The 23,914-nt window shown below is 34.3% G+C and overlaps 1 protein-coding gene across 1 annotated transcript; it reads left to right on the top strand.

Moving 5' to 3' along the window:
• Positions 1-4,663: 4,663 nt before the first annotated feature.
• On the top strand, positions 4,664-12,170 carry LOC143544147 (putative methyltransferase At2g41040, chloroplastic). The gene is made up of 8 exons (XM_077036303.1): positions 4,664-4,996; positions 8,179-8,285; positions 9,233-9,373; positions 9,472-9,553; positions 9,886-10,079; positions 10,176-10,287; positions 11,106-11,210; positions 12,042-12,170. The coding sequence occupies exons 1-8, from the start codon at positions 4,838-4,840 to the stop codon at positions 12,168-12,170; spliced, it is 1,029 nt and encodes a 342-aa protein (XP_076892418.1). The 5' UTR covers positions 4,664-4,837.
• Positions 12,171-23,914: the final 11,744 nt, after the last annotated feature.

The following is a 23,914-nucleotide window of genomic DNA, read 5'->3' as shown; positions in this document are numbered from 1 at the left end:
ATTTGTGGAAAGTCAACCATTGGCTTTAATCTGACCAAAAAGTCAGATTTCTCTGTTCTGGCACAGGCTTGCATGGGCTGGTTATTTTGACTTTTCTCAGCATTAGATCATGCACTGGCTTGTACTGGCACATTTCCTGTTTGGCAAGGGCAGGTGCACGGGCTGGCATGGCCGTGCAAGTCTGGCATATTGCTATTTTTGCCTCCGAAATGCCATCTTTTCATGTTTTCTTTATCGAGCGGGCGCCCGGACCTACAAATTCACAAATAACTCAACATAAGTACCAAAAACAATGAACTTGCATGGAGTTCGGCATAAATATGAGGATAATTCAATGCAATAAGATGTACACTTTGTGTTACATCAAGTGTCATTTCTGGAACTTTTGGGGGGGGGGGGGTGAAAATAAAATTTTTGGTTTTTCAAACCCATTGCGCTACGCGATGGGTAGATAAACAGGATCATCGCACTACGCGATGCAGATTCCCAGAAGCTAAGAAAAAGGGGGCGTCGCGCTACGCGACGACCTAGGATCAAGAGGGCATCGCGCTACGCGATACCCCATTAAGCAAACAGAGACACATGGCCAACCACATTTCCCCACGTGGTAACACCTTAACAATTGCGGCGTCGCGCTATGCGATGGCCCTGGGAAAAGACCATCGCGCTACGCGACGGTCTCCAAAATCCACCTATAAAAGGGCAGCTACGGGTACAATCCTCATTCATCCCATTTCACTCTCATTCTCACCTAGTTAACCTAGGAGTACGTGCCAAGATTCTCCCGACATTCCGAAGGCTTATTTTCGTGACGAGACGAGGTTCCGAGGTTACGTTTTCTTGAAATTCGTGCAAGTATCGAAGTTTTAACAAGCCGTAGAACAGATAAGCGAGTAGGAGCGAAGTTTTGCCAATCATGCTTCCATTCCACATTGTATTAACATTACCTAGTACATATTAAGGTAGGGGTTCTGCCCAAATATTATTTTATTATTATATTATATGGTTTAGACCATAGTCAAGGGTATAGCCCAAAACCTTGATCATAATTATGTTTATAATAGCTTTACACATGCAAAGGTTATGGTCAAAAATAGTTTCTTCATAATCAAGAAACATTACATGTAAGGGATATAGTTTTCTTCACAACTAAGAAACGTAAGATTTTACATACCAAGGTTATAGTTATTTAATGTTTCTTCTTGAAGAAGAAACCTATCAGTAGATGTTTCTTCATGAAGAAGAAACTCAACACATGATTAGTGAATAAATGAAAAGACTACGGGTCTAAATATTTTATTCAAACAAATAATCAGTCAAGGTTTTGATGTGTTGAAAGCGGTCTATAAAAACCTAACCTAACCTAGACACTCTAGTTTTAAATTTATAAATCTAGACTATCCTAATTCTAGACCACTAGACATGCAAGTGTACCTATCGACGGTAGTGAAACCTAATGAGGTCCGGATATCGAACCCAAAGGACACTAGCGACACCTAAACTAGACTCTGACTAATAACTTAATTAAATAGATTTAATTGATTTTTATGTTTTTTATTTATTAACTTTAAACTAAAGAATACTTAAATTAAAACTGGCACAAACTGACTTTAACTCAATTACCTAGACGAACTCAAAGATAGAAGAAACACTACCTAGGTTTAGACTCCTACTTGTGAATCTTGGATCTCACTCGGCTATGGAAACTATGATGGAACCAGGATCTTAAAATACGACACCCTTATACAACCTAGTGGATCCTTGATCATTCTCCGGGTGTTACCTAAAAGGAAACACTAAGGGGCGTTTAAACTTACCGATTAGTTGGATTACCTGTCAGTCTCTCCAACAATACTAAAGTACCTTAAAAGATAGATTACCTGTTAGTCTCACTATCTCAATACACCCTAAAGTGCAAAGGGTTACCTAAGAACAATAGATAAGACACGGAATTACAATGAAACTAGGGAAATCTAGGAAACCTCCTGTCAGAGCGTTCTAGCCTAAACACCTAATCCCAAGGACAACCCGACTATCTATTACCTCTCAATTTCTAGATAGGTAGAATATAAAATTTTAATAAATCACTAACCAATGTTCTTATGGATTACTACGTCTAGTAAAACCATACAATAATCACAAACACACTGTAAGCGACCTAAATATGCGTCTATAACTGAAAGACTTTCAACAAGACACATACGGAACAAAGATCAATAATAAATAAAAACTATATATGCAAACACATCAAATCAATTATAATAAGATTCTTTACTTTAGTATTAATCCAACAATAAAAACCAAAAACCAATAAAAATCCTCAAATCACAAAGTAGTCATCAAAAACCTAGGTAGCTAGGGGTTTTAGCCAACAACCATACTCAAAAGTAAAACATAATAATTAGGTTCAAACACTAAATTTATAACGAAAATAATAAATTCAAACCGGAAAATAGTGCTATGAACGAGTAGGTGCTGAGCCCCAACGCTCTCTAGTTGAACCAACGGGTGCTTCACTCCTCTTTTTCTTCTTGCGGCTATCTGGTCTCTTCCTGTTTCTCTCTCTGTTGATCTCTATTAATTCCTGGCCGTCTGACTTTTTGGTCAAAAGATGCTTTCAGCAGCTAGGCTGCTTGTTTTCTTTTTTGTTTTGCTTCTTCTGAACTCCGCCGCAAATAGGGCCGGCCCCCCCATAATTACGGTTTTCCATCTTTAATTTATAACATGGGTAACCAATCTTTGATTATTCGTTGGGCCCCCATAGCCTAGAGCAAATGTGAAAGCAAATGTGAAGCCCAGACTCCCTTTAAATTTCCCTTTTGTTTCTTTCGTATCTACCTCACCTGAAACAATAGACCCATGATTCATGTTACAAGAAAATTCATATTATAAATTGAAACAATACTTTAATTAGATGCCATATGCTTTTAATTTATTTTTTATTTTTAAAAATCTCTGTCTCGTAACAACAATTCATGTAGTCACAATATTAATAATTATGCTTTTCATTTTTCATAGGTATTCTTACATTTATATATTTTAATATTATTATTAGAACGTTTTATGCTCATTGGCTTTTAAAACCAATATAATCCGCATACGAACCCGAAGTGAGCATATTTACTAAAAACCAACTAAAAATCTAATAAAAGTGTAGAAAATATTTATATATTTTATATATAATTTAGCTCATATCAGGTTTATAGCTATCAAAACCAGACTAAAAGTCTGCAGCTGGATCAAGAGTCAATCCGAGTATTTATATAAATCTATTTTATTATAGATCAGTCATCATTCATTCACAAGGGTTTTCAAACGAGATCACCACATCATTCAGAAAAGACAATCACAATCACAATCACAATCACAGGTGAATACGTTAAACATTTTTCAGTCAGTCAGATAAACGGGTTGTTTATCTTAAACAGTCAGTCAAATATGAGATTACGTGATCTCTAAATTTTAAGGGATTACGTGATCCCTAAGTCACAAGGTAGATAATAAAAGCAACTTTGACCGAGTACACGTGTGTCTGAATCCAAACATATCTGTTAACCTATCAATCAAGGCTACGTGGCCGCAGGCTAACAGACATAACGAAAGTTCTCCAAGGAGGCATCAGTTCTTGGAGAACCATAATTGTGTGTGTATGGCAGTGGCACAAGTTCCCAGAAATAAGATAGTGCCCCCACCTTGTTTTCGTCTTTGTTTAGCTAAGCTCGTTGTATATACAATGTTGGTCTTGGCACAACTTTCATACTAGCTGTTGGCAACGGCTATATTTACAAAAAAATCAATTAGTTTATTATTTTAAGCCATAACCTACTTTAAACAAAACCATTTCTCAAAACATAACACAACTCCATTTTATTTTCAACAACAATTCTTCTACCATTTTATCAATTTCTCTTCAAACCATTACTTTATATGGAGCAACCAAATCCCCAACCGATAATTAGGGTAGGGTCACGAAGATGGACCCAATGTGGCATTAGCAAAGGCTTAGATCTATATTTCCGAACATTTGAACCATGTGGAACAACGAAAGTCAAGTTGTTGGCCACGAGTTTGCAGCTATTTTGGTTCAGAGGGAGGACCAAGCAATCCACAGAGGACCAAGTGTGTTCGAAACGACAAAATATAGTGAGACAAATTATCGCTCGCGATAACGACATTTATGAAGTCATAACGAGAATCAAAAGACGATGAAATTGGGAGTACAATATTTTTTATCTATTTTGTTTATTGAATTAACTGTTGTTTCAAGTATTTATGCATTAAAGTACCCTTTTATGTTTTTTTAATGTAATTTGTTTTTATTATTATTAAAAAATTAAAAAAGAGAAAAAAATAGAAAACAATAATCGAGTAATCATCCAGTATAATGATTGCAGATAAGTTACCATTACGTCACTTCTTGTAAAACTAGTCATTACTAATTGAAACGGCACATGCCACACAACTCCATTATATTTTTAGTTACCACTATGAATAGTGTATGGTGATTAATATATGAAACAGAAGGACATTGTTTCAAATTTAGTAGTTAAAAGAAATAAATAAATAAAAACTACAAGGTCGTTAAACATGATGACGTGGCAAACAACCATCCTCAACCAAAACATAGATTCCTCTCACTCCAAAACAAACCCAAATCTTTCTTCACCTGGTTTCTTGATCACCACACAAAACCAAACCCCATGAAACAAAAACACCAACCCACCTCACTCTTAATCTCCATCATGAAACTACCCATTTACATAACCCTCTGTATCTACATCCACCGCCAATTCACCAAACCAAAACCACATAAAGACCAATAATTTATTAACCATCAATGGCCTCTCTAAACCATATTATGCTTCACCCTGTTCACCATCAAACCTTGGTTGTCCCTAAAGTTCCTGCCTTTTTGAAGCAAACCCAGTTGGGATATCCCGTTCGGTGCCCGGGTTTGAGAGCTCGGCCCGTTTCGGCCCTTGTGGCGACCGAATCGGTTAGTTGGTTCTCTCAGGCATTTACACAAACAGTTGGTGTGCAAGTTCGTGTTTTGGGGGGTTTTTTGTAGTTGATTTAGGGGTTTAATTGGATTGTTATTATGTGATTATTGTGTGTATATTAAGTTCAATAGGTTTTAATTTTATATGACAATTTGCTTCGGTTGTGGTGCGAGTACGACTTCAGTTCGTTCAAGGGTTATGATGAATTAATTATTCAATTTCCATTAATATTGTAAACATATTGTGTGTTATGTGTTAATTAAGTCCCATTGAATCTTATGTTTGAAGTTTGAAGATTATGAAAACCGAAATCGGTAATTTGTTTCTGACTGGCATTAACACAAACAGTTGGCGTGCGTTTCTAATTAGTGTTAGTTTTGTTGTTTGTTTATTTATGGAAGCCGGGTTATTGTTGGAATATGTTCGGTGTTTGTGCAATTTGTGGTTTGGGGATATTGTGTAGCTTGGATTTGGAAATGAGTAGGAATTGAAATTTTGATCGGTTTAGGGTGTTAATAGGATTATTATGTGTTTTCTGATTCCAATTCGAGTGAATTTTATGAATAATATGGACCATTTTCTTGATTATAAGACTTGGCCTGCATGTGCCCGATTACAGGAGTCACATTTCTTAGGTGTCCTCCTTGCTAGTGTTGTAGAACTTGCTAGGCGCTAGTCGGGCTGTGAGGTACCGGCTAGTTATTAATAGAGATTAATAGGATCAGAAATTTATATTTATTTTTTCAAAATCACACACACACATATATATTCACACACAATATTTTATTTAAATTGTACATATTTGATCGAAAATTGACCAATTTTGACCAGTCTTTAACTGACTTTGATCGACTACCTATTAATGCCATCGATCAGCTTAAATTTATTAGTAACTCACTAATTACCCTGACTAGTCGTCGATGAATGCCAAATTTTACAACCCTGCTCTTTGCTAAGTTGCTATGATCATGCATCATGTGCTACCTTATTCATGTGTCTCTGCTATTTATATTTGTTAGTGGTGTTCACGGTTTGGATTCAAACCGTGAAACTGCCTAAAATGGTCATTGGGTTGGTTTTGCTGTTGGTTTTCTTCTGGCTGGTCGGTTTCAAAAATTTCAGACTGCAATGAACAGTTTGGTTTACGGTTTATACTGGAAACCAGCCTTGTAGAATCGGACAGGACCGTAAGATGTGTCGATATATTTAGTTTTATTTCATATTTTTCATATTATAAATATTATCTATAATATATATTAGGTTTAATTAAAGTATCATATAGGCCGAGTTAATAACTTGTTTTGAGTCTAAGAGGCAACCCAAATCTAAGTTGTTTTGCTATTTATTGGGGTGTAATTTCTTACCAGTTTCATCTAATACCGCATCCTTTTAAATTTAAATCAAATGCTTGCAAGTTTCAGAAGCCTTACCATCATTTTTCTCATGTATATGTTGTTTTATGTTTGGATTGTTCTAGGTAAGATTCACTATTATTATTATGGGTAATAAAGAAATAAAATTAATGTGTGCTTAAAACTTTTTATCAGTTTTTTTTGTTTTCCAAATATTATTTCACCTGTGATAGCTGTTATGTTTTACCACAAGTTCTATGCATTTTGGAAAACTTTTCTATTTTATTGTTTATTCGCTCTTTTATAAAGGCATAATAATCCCAAACCGTGAAACCGAATGGACCAGACTGTCAGTAATGATTTGGTTTGGTTTTTATTTCCAACGGTTTGGTTTCGGTTTTCAAATGTTAAAAACCGTTACTAACGGTTTGGTTTACAGTTTGATCTAAAAACCGTAAAAACTGGATCGAGGAAAGGTTTGCTCCTATCATATATTACCCTCCCCACACCCTACCATTAGCTTGCTATGAGTGGGATTTTACTCCGTACGTTTATTTGTTATAGTTTTATAAGGCCTATATGTTTATAGAATTACTACTTTATGAGTGTCTCCTCAGTTGCACTTTTCTGTATGCATAGTTATTAAAAGCGTTGCGCTTTGGCGCCTAGACGATTTTTTAGGCGAAATCGGTGGTCACACGCCTAACATGATTGAAGGCGCTATTTTTGGAGGAAAGTCGGCAGTTTCCTATTCTTTTTACTTTCTCTTTTTATCTTGATTTTATTTGATTTATGTCTTAAATAACTTACCAAAAATTCATCAGATTAACAAAATTAACTCTAATCTCTCTCTTCTCTCTTTATAATGAACGACCATTGCTTATGCATATCACAAAACAAAGCAAGAGCACGATTTACCGAAGCATGATAAAGATGCTTTGTTTTAACCTGCTTGTTAAAGTTATGAACTTGAATTATGAACCTGCTTGTTAAAGTTATGTGGTGGAAATAAGAATATGAATAATGATTTTGGATAGAACAATTAGAATATGTTAAGTTTTAGTGATGTCATATTTTTGAAGTTTTTAATTGTTAACTGGTTAGCGCAGGCCTTTATGTATCTTATTGATAATCGTATTTGCAAAAAAAAGAAAAAGAAAGTAATCATGAATGTAATCTTAAAATGATTTTCCCGTTTTCATTTTCATTTAAACTTTTGTATGATTTTGGTTAATTTCTTTGTGAAGTTGAAATAATATGCATAAACTGATGGTGTTAAGCACCTCTTGAATGGACTCATACATTGAGGATTATGCTTTTGGATATTTTGGGTTTTCACATGATTTTGTTACTTTATGTTGAGGATTATGCTTGTGAAATATTTTGATATTTGAATAAAGTGATATTTGCCATTACAAATTTTGTTTGCAATTTTTTTATTTAAGTGCGCTTTTTTTGCGCCTAGGCGCCTTAAGTGCGCCTATCACATTTGATAACTATGTCTGTATGTACCTTAAAACTCGCATTACAACTACACTATACTTTGTGCACCTGCTTTTTTTTTTTTTTTTTTTTGAAGATTATAAAATTTGTATTGGAAATAAGAGTGCCATTTGTATCTTGCATAGTCATATTTACCTTCTTGGTATTATTAACTCTATCATCAATATTGAACTTTGATCGTGACTTGTTAAACCTCAAAGGTCATAACATGTGTATCCATTACTTGAGACCTTTAGTCTGCCGGATTTAGAACACGTTAAACATGGTTTTCTTTTCTAATCTTATATTTGGCTTAGTATCAATATAGTATTTCATAATTGCAGGAGACGAAGACAATCACACCGCCCCAAGATTCAGGGGAAGTTGACTTGTTTGCATGCCCTGTTTGTTTCGAACCACTTATAAGAAAAGGTCCTCCTGGTTTCAATTTGTAAGTTAATGACGATACTGCATATAGAGGCGATATATAGGCTGGTCTAGTGGTCTGATTAACGGGTAAAAATTTTAAAAATGGGAGTCGATTTATCCAAAAATTTTAGTTTTTCATTAATTATATATGGGATGGGATACATGAAAATAAAAAGTATGTTATTTCAGTAATATTGGATATGTTTAATAAAATGAGTTAAGACTTAAGAGTTTTATGCCTTATAAAAATATACTTTCGATGACTTTCGACATGCTTCATTTCATGTAGGCCTGTAAACGGCCAGAGCGAGAAATGTTCATGCTTGTTTGTTTAAATTTAACCGAATAAACGATCAAACACGAACAATTAAACGAACAGAGTTTTCTTGTTCGTGCTCATTAGTTTAGAAAGTGAATGTGTTCACTTATGTTCATTCGTCAATAGTATCAACGAACGGATCACGAGCATAAGCGGACACACATAACTAAACATACATACATAAACAAACATAACTGAGCGAAAACCAATAAAAGTAAACTTGAACATCAATATGTTTTGCCTGAAAAATTAATTTGTAACTTGTGATTTTCATAATTTCATAAAACTAGAGTAAATTATAAAGGATCTAAAAAAAATGAATAAATGTATAAACGGAAGAAAACTAACGAACATAAATGAATATAAATAAACAAATGTTCATGAATATAAATAAACAGGATGTGCGTTCATGTTCTTTTGTTTAACTAAATAAACGAACTTCCTGCCGAACGTTTCGCGAATTGTTCGCTTAATGTTTGGTTCATTTAGAGGCCTACTTTTTAAGCTAGTTTTTTTTTTCACGTTTGACCATTATAAATAAACATAACCCAAATCGACCCGTCTATAAGTAAACAGGTCGAAAGTGTTTACGTTTAAAATCTTGCACATGATCGAGTCTAGTTTTTAACCGAAAATCTTGAAACTTGCAGGCCGGCTATCTACCGTTCAGGTTTTAAATGTATAAAGTGCAATAAATCATACTCAAGCAAAAACGTGTATCTTGATCTTACTCTAATTGCTGGTGCAAAAGAATATGTTGAAGTTCAACCTTCTCGGACTGAATTATTTCGGTACCAATATATTTCTATTATTTTGTGTACTCACTTTAATATTATGAAGATCTTGTTTTATAGCATCTATGCTAACATTGGTTTTGTATTTTCATTAGGAGCCCATTAGTTTCGTTTTTGTATGAACGTGGATGGCGCCAAAATTTCAACCGTAGTGGTTTTCCTGGTCCTGATGAGGAGGTTATTATCATTAGAAAAAATACATAAATGGTCGTGGTATGTTCAAATTTCACTTTTGATCCTCAAGAATGTACACCACATGTTCAAACTTATGCATGAACTTAATGGTTAGTCCCTGGCATGGATGGAGGGTATTTTGGTCATTTAACACTCATTTAATAGAAAATGCTAACCTTCATCTATGCCATGGACCAACCATGTTACGTTGACGCATAAGTTTGGACTTATGGTGTACTTTCCGGTACTTAAGAGGACCAAAAATGAAATCCAAGCATACCATGGAGAGCTTCTTCTTCTTATTGTTGTTGTTATTTTCCACTATTAATATGCAGTTCAATATGGCTCAAGAGTACTTCAAACCAGCCGAAGGTGGAACTTTAGTAGATGTTAGCTGCGGAAGCGGTTTATTTACCCGCAAATTTGCAAAAAGCGGGACCTACTCAAAAGTCATAGCTCTTGACTTTTCTGAAAATATGCTTCGTCAAACTTATGATTTTATAAAAGCAGATGATACAATTTTAAACTCGTATGTTCTTTTCTCGCATTTATTATTGTTATTATTATTATTATTATTATTTTCATCATGGTCAACAAAGTCAACTTATAATGTTCAAAATTTCAGCAATCTTGCACTTGTAAGGGCGGATGTTTCTAGACTTCCATTCCCATCAGGTTCGATTGATGCGGTTCATGCTGGTGCAGCTTTGCATTGTTGGCCATCTCCTTCTAATGCAGTATGTTATGTTTTCACTTTTTAGGTCACCTTTATTATTTTGTGTATCTGTATATGTTTTTACTTATAATTAAGGGTGGCAATTGTTGACCCACCCGAAACGTAACATAACATGAATATTACAAGAAAATAATCAGATTTTGGTTGTCATATGACTCACATATAACATGTTTAATAAATGGGTTGGGTTTGTGTTGACCTGTTAACCCGTTTTAGTAAATAGGTTGTGGTTGGATTCATTGTTTAATTAGTTTAATTATACGGGTTGTGTTCAGGCTGACTTGCTTAATCCGTTTTGTTTAATTAAATAAGTCTACCTGCCAACCCATTTACGATCCGTTTAAAAAACGAAAATAATCAGGTTTTGGGTTGTCATATCAAACCCCACTTAATAAATGGGTTGTGTTCTTTTCCTGTTAACCCGTTTAATTTAATGGGTCATGTTTGGGTTGACCTGTTTAACGCGCTTAATTAAATGGGTCGTGTTTAGGCTGACATGCTTAACCTGCTTTCTATAATTAAACAGGTTGACCAGTCAACCCATTTACGACCCGCTTGACCCATTGAATTAACATGCTTACATCTGATTATGCTTCGTTTACAACCTGTTTGACTCACTTAGATAAATGGATTAAATGGGCCATGTTCGGGCTGACATGTTTAGCCCATTTTGTTTGATTAAACAGGTCACGACATGTTTTTGACTCGTTTAGATATAACTCGTTTACAACATGTTTTGACTCGTTTAGATATGTGTTAAACGTGTCATGTCGGGTTACACAATTTGAGATATGAATTTGATTGATTTTTTATTTCTAGATTGCTGAAATTAATCGCGTATTGCGAAGTGGTGGTGTGTTTGTTGGTACAACATTTCTTCGGTACACTCCATCAACTCCTGCTATATTAAGGCCGTTTGATCGGGTAATTAATTATTATTTTTTACCTCTGTTAAATTTGATCTTTGATTGATAACTTCTAAAAGTATTTAATTTCATTCCGTTACATGATTTTCGTCTATTTGCATTTTGAGGGCCCCACCCTAGGTCTATAAACAAAGCGACGTTCGGTAGGATGTTCGTTATGTTTGTTTATTTAATACAGAAACAAACATGAACAAATTTTTTTGTTCATTTAGTTAACGAACGAACATGAACACATGTCTCATTCGTTCATTTAAATTCATCTATGTTCGTATGTATTGCCTACATCCCATCCTCTCCATACCCTATTAATAGCCTTGCTTTTGGTGGGATCTTTACTAGGGTATGGTGATGGTTATGTTTGTTCGTTTGTTTGAATTCAATTTTGTTCATTACATTTGTTTTATGTTTGTCCATTTATACATATATTTATATATTTAAGCCCATTAAAATACAGTCTAGTTTTAATAACTTTTTAGGTCCAACACATTGATGTTGACATTTACTTTTAATTGGTTATAGCTCAGTTATGTTCGTTCGGTTATGTTCATGAACCATGCGCTTATATTGTTAACAAACATAATAAACGGACACACATACATTTATTTTCATGTTTTTTCGGTTTGTTTACACGCCTGCCCAGCCCCCATTTCTCGTCATATTAAACGAATGTTGTCTTACATATATGAAATAAATTTAGAGAAGTATGAGCATTTATATAGATCATTTATCTTTAATTTTGTCACATATATGTTACATGTTGATATTTTTGTAATTTTATGCCTTTTATAGGGTTTTATTTATAATTTTTTTATATTGTTATATGTGGCAGAGGCTTGCTGGGAATTATAACAACTTAACAGAAGAAGAGATTGAAGACTTGGTCAAATCATGTGGTTTTACAAATTACTCATGCAAAGTTCAGCAAGCTTTCATCATGTTTTCTGCACAAAAGCCTTAAAAGAGTATTTGGCTAAGCTAAGCTAATTCTTTGCAAAGATGGTGTAAAATGTAAAAATGTAGGAAGGGTGAATATGTTATTTTATATTTGTTAAGAAAATACTTAACAAAATTCTATTAATAATCTTTGGCACGTTAAAGTTTTCTTACATGTTAGTTTTTAATGAAACAGTGAAATTTTTATCTATATATATAAGCAAGGTAGGAAAAAGTTAAACATGTAACGTGTAAGCAACACAACCGGATGTATTTGTTTCAAGTTGCTTTGAGAAAAGTTTCAAAATGATGTCTAAATAATATGTTGACGGACTTTAACGTAGAATGTATATTAGTTTTTAATGGTATTTATCCTTGTTTATATAGTATGAAAAATCAAAATTTTGATAACTCTCCCAAACAAAGCTATGATTTGACCATGTATACACCACCAATGTAACTAGGGGTGTAGCTTTTTGTGGGCTTCGGGTTCTCTCGCACTGTTTTTTTGCTCAGTAGCATAAATTTATCGGGTTTTGTTCAAAAAATTTTATACATATTGTATATTTACCTGCTTTCGTCCGAAAATATTGAGCACAGCGCCTTCACATTTTCATCCAAGCTTCGCTACTGAATATAAGCTTATGCCAAATATAAATGACCGAGTCTTATGTTAAAAATGTATATGTTTAATTTTGTAGACGCTAAGAGCATATTGAAGTATCCTTTCTTATAGAAGACTCTCCAAACCAAAATTATACTTTCATGTGAAAAATGCAATCTTTTATAGCATGTGACAAGTTCTTTCAAATAATCACATCATATTTTGTTTTACAAGTTTTAAAAGCACTTTCAATTTCACAAAACTTGTTTGATATATGATCATTTCTAACTTTGCATTTTCAATTCAATTCTCGTTAAGTCAATTTATATAAACCTTGAATTATATTATAAAATGTTTGCTTGGTTAATAAAAGATATGTTTTTAAGACTAATAAAAATGCAATTATTTTCAAATGATTTTACGCTTAAATTAAACACAACATCATCCCTAAACTGAGATTGGCTTAAATACACAACTTTTGTAAGCTTGTTATTGACTTGAGAATCCGAATTCAATTTACTTTCTTTACCCACACATGCTACCTTCGATCCATGGTCGGACCCTCCATCAACCATGGATCTTTTGTTGCTTCGTTATCCTAAATCTCGTTAAGCTTTTGGCATGGTCGATCTGAGATGGACCGTGCGTCAATTGTGCGCCTTTTGTCCTCAAGTTCTTCAACTTTGATCTTCTTTTGAGTTGAATGTCAAACTGTTTTGTCCAATTTTTCCAATAGATATATTTTGTTTACTTGACGTTGTGAACAAACTTGTTCATAATCTAAGAAAGTAGGATATAGATGTATGAATAATTCTATTTAGTATTTGTATTGCATATTTATATTATCAAAATAAGAAATGCTTATTTGATATAAGATCAACTAGCGCTTTTTATTTAGCATGTAAAATTAAAAGTCACACCAAGACTCTAAATTCAAAATTAATAATTTTAAAAATGCACTTCTTATTTTATATAAATATATTTAAAATATATTTGATCTTGTAGAAAACTTCACTTTGACTTGTTGAAAGTCAAGCTCATATGTTAAACTTTTAAAGGTCGAATTTAGTACCTTTCCATCTATGCAAGTAACTGAAAGATCTTTGATGATCTAGAACCATAGAACTTTATAAAAGACATTACTAAGTTCAATAAATATTTTTTTTTCTTTTATGAAAAAGGACCTTTTTGCTAAATAAAACTTTATAAAAGTTAAAAGAGAGGGTGGGGTGGGTGAATTTTGGTATATTTTGGGCATAGGATTAAGCAAAGAAGAGCGAAGTCACATGATTTGAAAGTGTAATGGTTTAAAATATAAGATGGATGAATTATGAATAGATGAATCAACCCCCATGTGATGATGAGTAATTTATACCAAAATTACACAAAAAGGAAAAAAAAAAACTAATATGTGAAATAAAAGAAATGCTTAGTTATTGTAATAACATAAACATTGTGGAATACAATTAAAAGTCTAGATAATAAGTAATAAAAATTAATGACTAAATTTAAATTATAAACAAAAATGTCATTATATTTGATATTTCCAAACAACTTTTAGAAATGCAATACTAAAATGTAGCGTTTAGTGTGTAAGAATAAGAGGGAGAATGAAATGAATCAATATGATGTAATAAAAAGATGAGTGTTTGGTTGGTCAATGAAATGAATTAAACATTATAATGTTACATAATAAATCTCACCCCGTCAAAACCATTCATTCGTAACCCTCTTTCTTTCTTGTCATTACATTCCTCATTCACCACTTACCAGAAAATACCACCTGATAACTACCACCACCACAATCTGACCACAACTGCCACCACATTTAAGGGTGTGCGTGGTGTGGTTCGGTCCGGTTTTTGGTTAAAACCGAACCGAAAACCAAAACTTCGGTTTTTGGAGTATTTGAAACCATTTGGCTTTGGTTTTTTCGGTTTTGGTTGTTTGGTTTTTGTTTTGGTTTCGTTATTTTCGGTTTATGCCATTTGATCTTGAAAATTTTAGGCCGAAAAAAAGTTGGCAAAAATAATTAATTTAGATATAAAGAATTTTGTTAATTGTCAAATAACATACTATTTTACATTTAACCAAAAATATTTGAGTTACATATTTATTAAATTCTTATAAATTACTTAATATAAAATATAAAATAAACAAAAATTTAGGACTTCAGTTAAGTTCGGTTTTTTCGGTTTTTATTACATGAAAAACCAAAACCAAACCGTTAGTTCGGTTTTTACAAAAACATAAAACCAAACCGTTGGTTTTTTTTCGGTTCGGTTTTTTTATTTGGATTTTTCAGTTTCGGATTGGCCTTTTCAGTTTCTTGTACACCCCTGGTCCACATTACCGTTGCCACCACCATCACCGCCACCACAACCACCACCACTTGACTGCCACCACCATTGCCGCCACCACCACTGCCTGACCACCCGCCATCACAACCACCACCACCTGACTGACACCGCCTGACCACCCGCCACCACAACCGCCACAACCGCCGCCACCACCACTTGACTACCACCACTACCATCTGAACGCCGCCACCATCAACGTTGTGCCACATCTCCACCATTGTCACCGCCATCGTTGCCACATGACCACCATCGTCGCCATTGCCATTTTTTGTTTTTTTAATTTTATTTATCTTGAGATATCTCTTTTTAATTTGTATTTCATTCAGTTGGGTTTTTTTTTCCTATCAAACAGCATAAAGTAATAATTTATTTCATTCTCATATGTTAGCAAGACAAATGAATGATAATGATCAATTTTATTCGTTTGTTCATTTCATTCGTTCATCCATACTATTCCCCTTTCATTTTATTACCTTTTACCAAACAAACCCTTAGAATACAATTTGGTATAAATGAAATTAACCTTCTAAACATACAAATAATCAGAGTAATTATTAAGTTTTGAACTAAATTAATTACACCATAAAAGTTAAAGTAATAATAATTACTTTAGTTTAAAAATATTTAGTAATTATAATTACTCTAACTATCATACGTTTCTCAGGTTAAAATAATAATTACTTAGTTTAAACTATATAGTAATAATAATTACTCAGAACTATCATACGTTTCTCATGCTGAAAGTTGCTAGTATATGATTCTAACCCACTTTTATAAGACGGTGGAATATAAAAGTCAGTAGTTTTTTCGAAGTATTTTTAAATCGATTAAAAAATGAAGGGTGCAAAGTGCAATATCAAAATCATGAGTCATAAGTAAGAGATCTCCCCTCGTGCGGCTCAAACGCTGACCGTTCTGTTTGTTCCTTCTTTTTCTGAATATCACTTTTTTATTTATTTTATAAATGATTGATGAGTCATCATACGTGATATTATATAGAGTGAGTAAAAAGATATTATGAGATAGTGAAGCAAGGTAAAATTATCTTTTACGTATAGTACAAATAAATACGCACACACATATATAGCAATTATGTATATTGATTATCTTTTCCCATAATTTGGTTTATTCTAATCCATCCGAGTTAGAATTTTTGAATTCGATTTGAATTTGCTTTTTAACAGTCAAAATTCAAGTACCTAATTTGAAGAACATCAAACTTAAAAAATATCTGATAGGTAAAATATTTGGGTTGTTAAGCATGAACAAATTAAAGAATATTATATCCATACTAGCACCCATGTTCAGCCGATCTCAATTCGATTCTTTATTATATCGGCGCGGGGTAACAACACTCGGCATAATTTAGGATGCTAAAAAACTGCTTTACTTTAAAATACAAGTTCATTTTTAATAAAATTTGTATAAAAAGGTTAAAAAAATAATTACAATAGCGTATTTAGTTTTTTTCCCCTCAAGTTAGAGCATACGTTCTTAAATAAGTTGGTTAATTATTATTATTATTATTATTATTATTATTATTATTTTGAGGTATTGTTTACTAAACAGTGTTCCTCACTCAGAACATCTACAATGCTAAAACTCCATAAACCGTCACATCAGTGTCACATTAAATTATAAACTTTTCTCAAAATTAAACCCTCATTTTCTTCCATAACACAAAACCTTCACAAACCCTATAAAAATTATTAAAATTATGTATGTATGTATGTATGTATGTATGTATATGTGTGTGTGTATGGATGCATGTATGTATGATTGTGGGTGGGGTACATATGTGGAGTCCCCCCCCCCTTCCGCCTGTATGCCACCTTACTCACACCACACCCCATAACATTGTGTTGTGGTGCTCTCACAAAACACTCTTTGATTTTTGTTAAACATAACTTATCAAAAATCTTTTGCTACCAAAATTAATTAAACTACAAAATATTAAGTCGGAAACATCTTGCTAATCTTTTCCTTTTATGTATTATCGTTTCCGTTCTTAAAAAACCAAGATGAAACTAAAGGTTATAATTCACAAAATTAGATCAAGTGCATACGTACCTAACTATTTTGAAACATTTTTGTTGGGAATTTCAGGAAGGAACAAGACCATCCGTAGTGGATGGTATTATGTGGCCTTTTGGAGCCATAATGCTCGGAAACACCGTCCCCATGCATTATGGATGACATTATGGTGAGCTATGGCTCACATTTTGAGGGTTTTGTAAGAGAGAGGTAGAGAGAGAGAGAGAGAGAGAGAGAGAGAGGGAGGAGAGTGAGGCGTTTTGGGGACATTTTCCTACTAAACCTCATTTTTTATGAAATGCCCAAAAACTGACTATGCGGCACATGGTGTAAAATTCCCGGCTGTATCTAATTTTGACTACGCATAATCTAATAACTTAGACTTTCTAAGAGTCATTTGCACTTTCAAATTGAAATTATATGATGATTCTCCAAATATCTCAATTGAATAGTACTCAGAGAGAACAATAACTTTGTATGTGAATTTTCGTGAACCAAAGCATAAGCGTACGGCCCAAAAGAATGGGATATCAGTTCAGGGTTTGGTAACTTCCTTTGACAATTATATATATACAATTTGCAACCTTAGTATGCATCATTAGTTGCATGAAGCTTTCTATTTATACATCAAATTTGGAGGATGCATATTTCTTTTGTGCCCACTTTTCTTTTTATCTTTGACTTTTTTACTTTTAACCTAAAGACTTTTACAATTTAACCCAACACTTTTTATTCTTTCAAATTTGGTCTTTAGAATTTTTATCTTTTACAAATTTTTTGTTTTACATTTTGGTATAAATTTTGTTAATGACACGTCGCAACTTGTGTGTATGGTTCAATGTTTTTACGACTATTTTTCTCGTTTGATTGCCCCGTTGCATCGTGCGGGTCCTAGATCGACTTGGTTACTATTTTATTTGTTTTACGTTTCATGTGCGTGGTTCAACGTTTTTATGTCTACTTTTCGTTTCATTTTATTTTTCTTCCTTTTATTTCTTTTTTTATACGAGTTTCTTCCAGTGTTTCCAGTGTTGATGGTTTCTGATGGTGATATGGCATGAGTGCTACCTGGCACGGTTTTATGCCCCCGCCGCAACACGGGGGCTTCATACTAGTTAACAATTTAAATTTCAAATATTTAATTAAAATTCTCTCTATTTTGACTTAGAATAAAGAAAACGTGAAATATTAGAAAATCGACCCTAGCAAGGGGGCGCAACCCCTGGACCCTGTCATGGGCTACCACCCCTTGAACCTTACTATCAGAGGCGCTGGCCCTGGACCCCCGCCAAGGGCCGATGCTGTTGGAAGATTAAGCAAAGTGTGTGTGGATGAATGTCTCAATAATTAAAGGGGTGAAACTTTGTCCCACATCGGTTGGGGAACAAATTTGAGAATGCTTTATAAGGTGTCATTCTTACTACACATTCGAAAATTTATGATGTGTTTTACTACAACTCCTACCCGCACGCAGGAGGGTGCAAATTTGGGTTTCTAGACTAAAATCTATCGAACTCGTGTGTACCCACACGTCCCCCGAACACGAATCCAGCTCCGAAAACCCGGGCCAACGTGAGACGATTTTTTTGCATTTGTTTATGAGATTTTGAAATCGTAAATGCTGGTCAATGGTTTGATTATTATTATTATTATTATAATCTTCAGTTACATATATTGCACTAATGACCATTATTGCACCTTAATGGTCATTATTAAGTTGAATACAGTTATAGTTTTGTCACTATAAAACCAGGCCAAATGCAGCAGTTCTAGACACACCAAAACACACAGCTCTCTCTTCTCTCTCCAGCATTATTCTTGATTTCGTTTCAGGCAAGTCGTCAAGTCTGGCAGCACGCTACGGCTGTTTCAAACCGACGTACCCTGGGAACAGACCGCGAACCTGTTTAAGGGAGTTGTGTTAAACACAAGCCCGATTCGTCGTTAACGTTTATAACTTCTGCTTTATTGTTACACGTTTTAAAACAGGAATACCAAAAAACTTAAACAGATTACTGATTCTTCCTATATTTTTCGTTTCAAAATGTCCTAGCTCATGAGCACTGCCGTTTTCACCATCGTCACTTCTGCTGTTGCTGTCACGTTAATTTGGTTGCGCCACTGCCTAATGCAGTTGCGTCTCATGATGAGAAACCGGAAAAACTCACCGGCGTGAATTTCAAATAGTGCCAGCAAAAGATGTTCTTTTATCTGATCACGTTGAACCTTGCGAGGTTCTTGACTGAAATCGTTCCCCGTGTTGATAAAGCGGAAATGGATGCTCATTCGATGAGTGCAGTTCAGGCTTGGAATCATTCGGATTTCTTGTGCCAGAATTATATTTTGAATGGTATTATGGATGCACTGTACAATGTGTATTGCAAGGCCAAGACTGCCAAAGAATTATGGGAGTCTTTGGACCGCAAATACAAAACCGAAGATGCCGGTGCTAAGAAATTCGTGGTGGCTAAGTTTTTGGACTTTAAAATGATAGACTCAAAAACTGACATTAGCTGAGTCCAAGAGTTGCAAGTTATTCTTCATGATGTTCATGCGGAAAGAATGTCGCTTAGCGAGACATTCCAAGTTGCGGCTATGATTGAAAAGCGACCACCAAGTTGGGTTGATTTCAAGAACTATCTCAAGCATAAGCGAAAAAATGTGACCTTGGAAGATCTTGTCGTTCGTCTTCGTATTGAAGAAGATAACAAAATTGCTCTAAAAAGGATTGACGGTCCCGGAATGGCAAAGGCCAATGTTGTTGAATATGGTCAATCTTCAATGGGTAATAAAAATGGTGGAAAGAAAATTCATGGGAAATGCTCCAACCTTGGTCCTAAGGGGAGAATTGGGAAGAAGAAGAAGTTCCAAGGAATGTGTTATAATTGTGGAAAGCAAGGCCGTAGGGCCAATGAGTGTAAGCTTCCAAAAAATGAAAATGCTCGACAAGTGAATATAGTTCGTGAGGCTGAAAACCTTGTTGCTATGGTCACGGACCTCTCGATTATGGTCACCGAAGTTAACTTGGTGGGGGTAAAATAACAATGATTGGTGGGTTGATACGGGGTCTTCCCGTCATGTGTGCTTTGACCAAAGCCTCTTTAGCACTTTCAAAGAGGTGACAAATGGAGTGAAGGTTTTTACGGGAAACTCCACCACGGCCGAAGTCAAAGGCGAGGGGAACGTGACCTTGAAGATGACTTCGGGAAAGGAACTTACTTTGTCCAATGTGTTGTATGTTCCTGAAATTCGTAAGAACCTTGTGTCGGGGTGGCAGTTGTCACACCCCGACTAGCATAATGCGGAAGCGTAAAACAGGAATGTAATAGACATCTCTGGTATCAACAACATTGCTTATAAAGAAACATCACAACTAATTTACATTATATTACATTGAACTATCTTTGATTACAAACTAGGTGTTACAACAAAATATGTTCGTAAACTATTCTACTCGTACTAGTAACCTTGCCTCTATTCACACCGCATCGATCATGTTTAGTAACAGGTAGCACAAAATCACGGATTTTCCAACTTCGGTATCACACCTGAAAAACATGTTTAAAATGGGTCAACTACACGAGTTGGTGAGTTTCACGAGTTTCAAAAAAATAGGTATGCGTAATCACAAGTCATAATTTGTATATACGCATGTAAGTATATGTGTCAGTATTTATATATGTGATGTAATTATGCTAAGCTACAGTGAAGCCTGGACTGTTCGTGCTGCGTGCCTCCATTTCCCATGCTCAATCAACCACTGTGGCTCCCCTCCCGCCCACATTATGCCCCAAGTAGCTATGTCTAACACTACATAGCTGGTTTGTATAATTATGGACATGTGCAAACGGGATAATATCTCGGAAAACCGTGCCAGCTCCGTTTGGGTTTGTCAAACCAATAGTACTATTCACAAGCCACCGGCTCGAAGTTAATCACTGTGTTCGTGGGGACTTTCATGTGTTAGCACTTAGATAATTCACATCATCATACGTTTCAGATAAGTATATAGATATAAGCAACATGCTTTTCACCCCAAAAGTTCGTAAAACAGTTCAGAAAGTGGGGTCATGAAACTCACGGTTTATTCCGTATTCAGTAGCACGTCGGTTCGAGGTTTGTTTGACTCGTAATCACGGTTTCCTATAATCAATATTATAATAATATTAATATTTTAATATTATTATAATCTCAATACTAAAATGGGCTGTATATCTAATCTGGGTATAGGTGGAACGCCCAGAAAGTGTCAATAGGCTTAGGTTGTGATGTTGTTCAATATCTAATACTTAAGACTGGACTTGGCTTAGTTTCCCCGTTTTCCCAGCTGGGCCAAGTTGTTCATTTACGCGTTCAAAAAACAGTTGTGGGGAAGTAAGCTTGAGTAAATGTGTTGGTCAATAAAATGATTAAGTTATAAAGAAAGATCATACATTGGGGTCTCGGATTAGCTACGGGGCCCGTTTCCGTTTATTCAGTCTGAATTGAGAAGAAACGCGCACAATCTATCCAGATTGTCCAGGTTTCTCATAAAAGGTTAGTTTTTACTTAATTACTCCAAAAATATGATTTTTGACCACTCTTGGTGTTCTGATATTCCCGCAGATTCGTTAATCACGAACTTGCCGGTTTTTATCAAATCGAGTTCGTTTATTCTTCAAATTAGCATAATTAATTAACCGTTAATTATTAAATTATGAAAATTTAGTCACTTATCAAATAAAATATGTAGATTTTTATAAAAATATTTGTGGAATTAATTACTGATTTATTAATTTATAAAAATTCATTTTATCTGCTATATTTAGCCTGAAAATCGTCCGTTTATCCCAAACGATTTCCAAAAATTCCAAAAAAATTCCCTGGATACTCAAATTATATCCCAAAACCATATGTATCAATTCCGGAATGTAACAACTTTTTTCAATATTCTTTTCGGCCCAAAATCGGCTATAAAAATTCATACGAACTCATATGCACAAAACACCCTTAGACTTCTCCAAATGATCCCAAATTTCATATGTGATCATTCCCCACAAAATTTCATAATTTTTAAATCATTTTAACTATTTTTCCCAATTAAACATCCCAATTCGGTAATAAATTCACCAAATATTCTTGGATGGTCAAAAAATTACCAAATTTGAACAGGGGCTCAATTATAAGTTCCCTGATGTTCCTGAAAAATTTCAAGGTCTAACAATATGCACATCATAACCTTATCCTAAACAGCCCGTAAACGAGTGTTTCAGTATTACCTTAGCGGGTTTGGCTCGTTTTTCCCTTTATAATCAAGGTTTCAAGATCTTATGCTTATTTTCAGGCTAGATACAAGTCCTATATCACAAACCAAGCAAGTTTTCATTAACATAACAGCCCTTGACTTAGGGTTTCGGCTAGGATGTAAAAACGAACTTTTGAACCGTAAAAATGCTGTTTCAACCCTCTAATCCGTGTTTATGGCCAAAAAACTATCAAACCAGATTCCTTACCATGTGTATGATCAAAACATGTTTATGAAAATTTTTTAGAATTTTTACATGGTTAGGAATGATTTTTGGCAATTAAACTATGTTTATATGGTATTAATCAAAGTTAAACAAGTGTAAAAGTTGTTTATTTAAGTTGTTTACCTTAGGGTTTGAAGAGTTTCTGGAAAATTAGGTTGCAGCTGCTTGGACTTGAAATTTTTGTTAAATGGAATGAATAAACATGCCTAAAGATTAAGTTATATAAAAAAAATGGGGGTGGGGTATGGCTGGCGATCGGAATTGCTTATGGGCCCATTTTGGCCCAAGTTTATGATTTTTCAAGCCCAAATACGAAAGCCCAGTTCCAAATTTATTTCGGGTTTGGTTTTTGACGCGAAAAACATATCGGGTGCGTTAAACAGTGCGAAAACGAGTGTTTTTCGGCTAGTTTTGTGTAAATTTATAAAACATACTATATGTTTGTAAAAATCGAAAATATTTTCACGGATCGTTTAAAAAATTTCAAATAAGTGTTTGGTAAGTCTTTTTCGGCTTAACGGATGATACAATGCTTGGTTTGTAACTATCTTTCGTGTTTAAATCTATTGCGGGTAGTTAAACGAGCATGTTTTCGTTTAACTTGTTTGTTATCGAACTAAGGCCATATTACTAATATATTAGCTTATATTAAACGTATATCACTTATAGATGGCCTCCTGGGATATCTGGGTCATAACCCGACCCGCTCGGTTAATCGTTCGTTCGTTACATAATACGCGTTTATTTGCTTATCGATAAATACGTACTAAGGTATACCTTGTTTTTGCTCAAATGTCACAGCAGTTGAACAAGTTTGGTTTCAAAATGGTTATTGAGTCGGATAAGGTTGTGTTGGCGAAAAATGGTGTGTATGTTGGTAAAGGCTATGCCCTTAATGATATGTTTAAACTAAATGTAATCGTGTTTAATGAAATGAATGAGAACACTACTAGTTCTTCTTACTTGCTTGAGTCTTCTAATGTTTGGCATGGTAGACTAGGTCATGTTAACTTTAATTCCATTCGACGTATGATTAAATTTAATTGTATACCAACATTCGATATTGACTCAAATAATAAATGTGAAACTTGTGTCGAAGCAAAACAAGCAAGATCGTCATTTAAAAAGACTGAAACATTTAAAACATACCAACATATGTTTCAATCTTTTTAAATGACGATCTTGTTTGTTTGCTTCGACACAAGTTTCACATTTATTATTTCGTCAATATCGAATGTTGGTATACAATTAAGTTTAATCA

This window comes from Bidens hawaiensis, unplaced genomic scaffold, assembly GCF_021521415.1.
Source record: "Bidens hawaiensis isolate Kalapana, Puna unplaced genomic scaffold, B.hawaiensis_p1.1 tig00013437_1, whole genome shotgun sequence".
NCBI classification, from domain to species: domain Eukaryota; kingdom Viridiplantae; phylum Streptophyta; class Magnoliopsida; order Asterales; family Asteraceae; genus Bidens; species Bidens hawaiensis.
Note: the sequence above shows the minus strand (reverse complement) of the source record. Positions and strands in the feature narration are given on the sequence as shown.

What these genes read in the sequence shown, in the direction of transcription:
- LOC143544147 (XM_077036303.1), top strand. Translation starts at nt 4,838, where the DNA reads ATGGCCTCTCTAAACCATATTATGCTTCACCCTGTTCACCATCAAACC. An exon ending in TTCCTGGTCCTGATGAGGAG is followed by an intron (nt 9,554 to 9,885) that starts GTTATTATCATT and finishes ATTAATATGCAG; the next exon opens with TTCAATATGGCTCAAGAGTA. An exon ending in GGCCATCTCCTTCTAATGCA is followed by an intron (nt 10,288 to 11,105) that starts GTATGTTATGTT and finishes TTTTATTTCTAG; the next exon opens with ATTGCTGAAATTAATCGCGT.